Raw genomic sequence first — 7,711 nt, 5'->3', positions numbered from 1 at the left:
GTGGTCCACAATGTATCCTGAGAATTAGCTCAGTAGTTTATCAACTGGTCTGTCTGAGTGAGTGTGAGTGTTCACACAGCCTCTTCCATAGCCTTTAACACCGTCCATCAGCAGGTGTAAATCAAACTTGTGTAAAACCTTTCAAATATAACTTAAGACAATGTTTAGATACATATATTCATAATAAATCTGTGAAAAAAAAGGTACAAATTTAACTGACTAAAAACTAAAGTTCCAAACAGTAAGGCCAGGACTAAGACAGGGATCAGGTCAGAAGAGTCTCTATGGGCAGGTTGTGTGTGTGTGTGTGTGTGTGTGTGTGAATAGCTCTGTTTGATAGGTAATCATCAGACAGTGGTAAAAGCCTTATTTGTGGAATCATTAAGGATTAGTTTTAGTACAGTGCTGTGAAGTCCCCCACTCTTTAACTTCCCCCCAGCAACAACAAGCTCTCCGCTGCAGTTGGTTTTTCAGTTCCACATCCAGATAGCGACACTGATTTGCTGTCAGAATGGTGGGGGGCCACAGTGATGTCATAGTCAGGCTCTGAGGGAAAAGGAAGTGTAGAATCAAGCCAGTTCAGGGCAGGTGGGAGTGGAGGTGCATAGCGACAGGCTGAGGCCAGTAAAACACAGTTATCATCATTTTGTTCTACAGCGTTAACACCCCCTCTCCCCTGGTTGCCGTGGGTGACGACCTTTGACCCCCCCCACCCTTGACTGCTAACCTCCAGCGGTGGTCTGAGCTTCTCAGACAGGTTACAATGTGACAGAGTGAGACAGGAGAGTTAAGAGTGAACCAACAGAGTGAATATAGTAATATAGAACACAGATTTAGGACCAGCTTCCCCTCCCCATATCCTGTCATTAACCATTAGTGGGGAAAATGAAAAACGGACTCAGGATCAGCGTCTCTGAGGGCAACTTCATCATACAGAACACATCAACATATCTACAGACTCTGGAATAGTCCATTACAGAGAGGAGAGGGGCGTGTGAGGGGAGGGATTGGGAGAGCTCATTTACAGTGGTTTAGGGGGGTAGAACTGCCAGGTACAAGGCCATTAGAAGTGGTAACAGGGTTCAGTGGTCAAGGGTCATAGGTGACAGCCTGCACCAGAGGTGACTGGAGATCAGGGGTCAAGGTGAGGGATCACAGGGGTTAAAGGTCAAGGGCCAAAAGGTGACTTAAGAGGCAGTGACACAGTGTAGCACAATACAACTATTTTGCTCTCTGTTCAGCACCCTGCAATCACAGCAAGTCAGTGGGTCACGGCGAGGGGTCACGGGGAGGGGTCACGGGGGGGTTAAAGGCCAAAAGGTGACTTCAAAAGGTCATAACCCCCCTGCGATCACTGCAGCATCAGCTGCTTCAGGTTGTCGTGGAGGATGGTGTCCTTGACGTCTCGGAACACCAGGCGAATGTTCTCCGTGTTGATGGCTGTGGTGAAGTGGTGGTACAGGGGCTTCTGTGTCACGTCCCTCCTCTTCCCCCGGAAACAGTCCACTAGGAACCTCTGTACGTCGACCAGGCTGTGTGGCTCCCCGGGGTACTCTGGGAAATAGTCCTTGATGCTGACGGAGCGCACCTTGTCCTCCAGAAGGTCTGTCTTGTTGAGGAACAGGATGATGGAGACGTTGGAGAAAACCCGATTGTTGACGATGGTCTCGAAGATGTTGAGGGATTCGCTGAGACGGTTGGTCTGACGGTCCTCCATCAAGACCTGAGGGGGGGGGGTTAGAAAGAGTGTGTGTTCGAGTGTGTACGCATACAAATGATATTGAATTGTATTTAAGGTCCAAAGACAGGTGTGTGTGTGACAGTGTGTGTGCTGGTTTAAGTGAGTGAGCGTGCATCCAAATTCTTGGTCATTTCATTTCATTCACAAGGACAGAAACGTGTGTGTGTGTGTAAACCCACCTGGTCATACTCTGAAGAGGAGACAAGGAACAGGATGGAGGTGACAGAGTCAAAACACTCAAACCATCTCCGTCTCTCCGACCTTTGACCCCCAACGTCCACCATCTTAAACGGAACGTTCTTGATCTCAAAGTCGTACTCATGGATACCTTTAGTGGGCTTACGGGCCAGGAGAATATCCTGCTGAGTTGGTAGGTAGTCCTGGAGGAGAGAACGAGTGAATTAGAGAGAGAGAGAGTGAATTAGAGAGAGAGAGTGAATTAGAGAGAGAGAGTGAATTAGAGAGAGAGAGAGAGTGATGGATGGAGGTTGGTACTAACGGATACCTTTAGTAGGCTTACAAGCGAGCAGGATATCTTGCTGAGTCGGAGGGAGAGAGGGAATGAGAGAGAGAGATTTGGATCTATCTGCTAGCTAACAAGGTAGAAGAGATTGTGATGAACACACCCTTCTGTCCATCTCCAGCTGTTTGAACAGCATGTTAGCCTGTCCACTTTATTCACATGTTGGAATCAAGTGGCCTACCTGATTTATCAGAATGAGAACAAGTTGAAAATTCCTTGTATAAACTGTGTTTTAAGCTTATTGCACATTTATGAAACACAGACCAGACGGCCAGTATAACAGTCTGGTTCAGATGCTGCTAGTGGTATTATATAACACAGACCAGACGGCCAGTATAACAGTCTGGTTCAGATGCTGCTAGTGGTATTATATAACACAGACCAGACAGCCAGTATAACAGTCTGGTTCAGATGCTGCTAGTGGTATTATATAACACAGACCAGACAGCCAGTATAACAGTCTGGTTCAGATGCTGCTAGTGGTATTATATAACACAGACCAGACGGCCAGTATAACAGTCTGGTTCAGATGCTGCTAGTGGTATTATATAACACAGACCAGACAGCCAGTATAACAGTCTGGTTCAGATGCTGCTAGTGGTATTATATAACACAGACCAGACAGCCAGTATAACAGTCTGGTTCAGATGCTGCTAGTGGTATTATATAACACAGACCAGACAGCTAGTATAACAGTCTGGTTCAGATGCTGCTAGTGGTATTATATAACAGACCAGACAGCCAGTATAACAGTCTGGTTCAGATGCTGCTAGTGGTATTATATAACACAGACCAGACAGCCAGTATAACAGTCTGGTTCAGATGCTGCTAGTGGTATTATATAACACAGACCAGACAGCCAGTATAACAGTCTGGTTCAGATGCTGCTAGTGGTATTATATAACACAGACCAGACAGCCAGTATAACAGTCTGGTTCAGATGCTGCTAGTGGTATTATATAACACAGACCAGACAGCCAGTATAACAGTCTGGTTCAGATGCTGCTAGTGGTATTATATAACACAGACCAGACAGCCAGTATAACAGTCTGGTTCAGATGCTGCTAGTGGTATTATATAACACAGACCAGACAGCCAGTATAACAGTCTGGTTCAGATGCTGCTAGTGGTATTATATAACACAGACCAGACAGCCAGTATAACAGTCTGGTTCAGATGCTGCTAGTGGTATTATATAACACAGACCAGACAGCCAGTATAACAGTCTGGTTCAGATGCTGCTAGTGGTATTATATAACACAGACCAGACAGCCAGTATAACAGTCTGGTTCAGATGCTGCTAGTGGTATTATATAACACAGACCAGACAGCCAGTATAACAGTCTGGTTCAGATGCTGCTAGTGGTATTATATAACACAGACCAGACAGCCAGTATAACAGTCTGGTTCAGATGCTGCTAGTGGTATTATATAACACAGACCAGACAGCCAGTATAACAGTCTGGTTCAGATGCTGCTAGTGGTATTATATAACACAGACCAGACAGCCAGTATAACAGTCTGGTTCAGATGCTGCTAGTGGTATTATATAACACAGACCAGACAGCCAGTATAACAGTCTGGTTCAGATGCTGCTAGTGGTATTATATAACACAGACCAGACAGCCAGTATAACAGTCTGGTTCAGATGCTGCTAGTGGTATTATATAACACAGACCAGACAGCCAGTATAACAGTCTGGTTCAGATGCTGCTAGTGGTATTATATAACACAGACCAGACAGCCAGTATAACAGTCTGGTTCAGATGCTGCTAGTGGTATTATATAACACAGACCAGACAGCCAGTATAACAGTCTGGTTCAGATGCTGCTAGTGGTATTATATAACACAGACCAGACAGCCAGTATAACAGTCTGGTTCAGATGCTGCTAGTGGTATTATATAACACAGACCAGACAGCCAGTATAACAGTCTGGTTCAGATGCTGCTAGTGGTATTATATAACACAGACCAGACAGCCAGTATAACAGTCTGGTTCAGATGCTGCTAGTGGTATTATATAACACAGACCAGACAGCCAGTATAACAGTCTGGTTCAGATGCTGCTAGTGGTATTATATAACACAGACCAGACAGCCAGTATAACAGTCTGGTTCAGATGCTGCTAGTGGTATTATATAACACAGACCAGACAGCCAGTATAACAGTCTGGTTCAGATGCTGCTAGTGGTATTATATAACACAGACCAGACAGCCAGTATAACAGTCTGGTTCAGATGCTGCTAGTGGTATTATATAACACAGACCAGACAGCCAGTATAACAGTCTGGTTCAGATGCTGCTAGTGGTATTATATAACACAGACCAGACAGCCAGTATAACAGTCTGGTTCAGATGCTGCTAGTGGTATTATATAACACAGACCAGACAGCCAGTATAACAGTCTGGTTCAGATGCTGCTAGTGGTATTATATAACACAGACCAGACAGCCAGTATAACAGTCTGGTTCAGATGCTGCTAGTGGTATTATATAACACAGACCAGACAGCCAGTATAACAGTCTGGTTCAGATGCTGCTAGTGGTATTATATAACACAGACCAGACAGTCAGTATAACAGTCTGGTTCAGATGCTGCTAGTGGTATAACACAGACCAGACAGCCAGTATAACAGTCTGGTTCAGATGCTGCTAGTGGTATTATATAACACAGACCAGACGGCCAGTATAACAGTCTGGTTCAGATGCTGCTAGTGGTATTATATAACACAGACCAGACAGCCAGTATAACAGTCTGGTTCAGATGCTGCTAGTGGTATTATATAACACAGACCAGACAGCCAGTATAACAGTCTGGTTCAGATGCTGCTAGTGGTATTATATAACACAGACCAGACAGCCAGTATAACAGTCTGGTTCAGATGCTGCTAGTGGTATTATATAACACAGACCAGACGGCCAGTATAACAGTCTGGTTCAGATGCTGCTAGTGGTATTATATAACACAGACCAGACAGCCAGTATAACAGTCTGGTTCAGATGCTGCTAGTGGTATTATATAACAGACCAGACAGTCAGTATAACAGTCTGGTTCAGATGCTGCTAGTGGTATTATATAACACAGACCAGACAGCCAGTATAACAGTCTGGTTCAGATGCTGCTAGTGGTATTATATAACACAGACCAGACAGCCAGTATAACAGTCTGGTTCAGATGCTGCTAGTGGTATTATATAACACAGACCAGACAGCCAGTATAACAGTCTGGTTCAGATGCTGCTAGTGGTATTATATAACACAGACCAGACAGCCAGTATAACAGTCTGGTTCAGATGCTGCTAGTGGTATTATATAACAGACCAGACAGTCAGTATAACAGTCTGGTTCAGATGCTGCTAGTGGTATTATATAACACAGACCAGACAGCCAGTATAACAGTCTGGTTCAGATGCTGCTAGTGGTATTATATAACACAGACCAGACAGCCAGTATAACAGTCTGGTTCAGATGCTGCTAGTGGTATTATATAACACAGACCAGACAGCCAGTATAACAGTCTGGTTCAGATGCTGCTAGTGGTATTATATAACACAGACCAGACAGCCAGTATAACAGTCTGGTTCAGATGCTGCTAGTGGTATTATATAACACAGACCAGACAGCCAGTATAACAGTCTGGTTCAGATGCTGCTAGTGGTATTATATAACACAGACCAGACAGCCAGTATAACAGTCTGGTTCAGATGCTGCTAGTGGTATTATATAACACAGACCAGACAGCCAGTATAACAGTCTGGTTCAGATGCTGCTAGTGGTATTATATAACACAGACCAGACAGCCAGTATAACAGTCTGGTTCAGATGCTGCTAGTGGTATTATATAACACAGACCAGACAGCCAGTATAACAGTCTGGTTCAGATGCTGCTAGTGGTATTATATAACACAGACCAGACAGCCAGTATAACAGTCTGGTTCAGATGCTTCTAGTGGTATTATATAACACAGACCAGACAGCCAGTATAACAGTCTGGTTCAGATGCTGCTAGTGGTATTATATAACACAGACCAGACAGCCAGTATAACAGTCTGGTTCAGATGCTGCTAGTGGTATTATATAACACAGACCAGACAGCCAGTATAACAGTCTGGTTCAGATGCTGCTAGTGGTATTATATAACACAGACCAGACAGCCAGTATAACAGTCTGGTTCAGATGCTGCTAGTGGTATTATATAACACAGACCAGACAGTCAGTATAACAGTCTGGTTCAGATGCTGCTAGTGGTATAACACAGACCAGACAGCCAGTATAACAGTCTGGTTCAGATGCTGCTAGTGGTATTATATAACACAGACCAGACGGCCAGTATAACAGTCTGGTTCAGATGCTGCTAGTGGTATTATATAACACAGACCAGACAGCCAGTATAACAGTCTGGTTCAGATGCTGCTAGTGGTATTATATAACACAGACCAGACAGCCAGTATAACAGTCTGGTTCAGATGCTGCTAGTGGTATTATATAACACAGACCAGACAGCCAGTATAACAGTCTGGTTCAGATGCTGCTAGTGGTATTATATAACACAGACCAGACGGCCAGTATAACAGTCTGGAAGGAATGAGATCTTTAAACTGAAGGAAGGAATGAGATCTTTAAACTGAAGGAAGGAGATCTTTAAACTGAAGGAAGGAATGAGATCTTTAAACTGAAGGAAGGAATGAGATCTTTAAACTGAAGGAATGAGATCTTTAAACTGAAGGAAGGAATGAGATCTTTAAACTGAAGGAAGGAATGAGATCTTTAAACTGAAGGAATGAGATCTTTAAACTGAAGGAAGGAATGAGATCTTTAAACTGAAGGAAGGAATGAGATCTTTAAACTGAAGGAATGAGATCTTTAAACTGAAGGAAGGAATGAGATCTTTAAACTGAAGGAAGGAATGAGATCTTTAAACTGAAGGAAGGAGATCTTTAAACTGAAGGAAGGAGATCTTTAAACTGAAGGAAGGAAATTGCCACCTAGAGTGACATCTGAAAAATAAATGGAATACTATATCAGTACATCTTTATAGAACTAGTTGTTGAATCTGTCAGAAAAATCCCCGTTAAAAAAACATTCTCAAAGTGAAGTGTAAGTGTGCAAAGCAGAATTCGTCTCTCGCTCTCTCCGTGTGTGTGTGTGTGTGTGTGTTGTATGCCAGAGGAGAATTCCTGACATTCTAGATGCTGTGACATCAAAAGGTCAGGCTGCACTGGAAAGCCATCAGTGAAGTCACCATCAGGATGCCAGCCAGAGATACAGAGTTACACACTCCTCATTCCTCTGCACTGCCAGTAAAGAACAGAGAGAGAAGTCAGTTTCCCTCTCTTTAGTCAGGAGGAGATCAGGCCTTCGCTGGTAACACACCCTGACATCTCAGAGAGATGGAGAGATGTGAGGAGAGAGAGTGATGGCTTCACTTCTCTTCTCATTCTGACTGT

General features: G+C 43.8%; 1 protein-coding gene across 1 annotated transcript in view; it reads right to left on the bottom strand.

Annotated features, from left to right (window-relative positions):
• Positions 1–205: 205 nt before the first annotated feature.
• The window catches only part of LOC106606258 (guanine nucleotide-binding protein subunit alpha-13), a 35,810-nt gene continuing 28,304 nt past the window's right edge, over positions 206–7,711 (bottom strand). Inside the window, exons 4-5 of the mRNA XM_045719588.2 lie at positions 1,921–2,121; positions 206–1,723 (exon numbers count right to left, since the gene is read on the bottom strand). Coding sequence (XP_045575544.1) covers positions 1,352–1,723; positions 1,921–2,121 — 573 coding nt within the window. The 3' untranslated portion in view covers positions 206–1,351. The remainder of the gene's footprint in view (positions 1,724–1,920; positions 2,122–7,711) is intronic.

The sequence above is a fragment of the Salmo salar genome, chromosome 06 (assembly GCF_965601325.2).
Source record: "Salmo salar chromosome 06, fSalSal1, whole genome shotgun sequence".
NCBI classification, from domain to species: domain Eukaryota; kingdom Metazoa; phylum Chordata; class Actinopteri; order Salmoniformes; family Salmonidae; genus Salmo; species Salmo salar.
The sequence above is the reverse complement of the archived record's forward strand: the minus strand, read 5'-3'. Positions and strand labels throughout refer to the sequence as shown.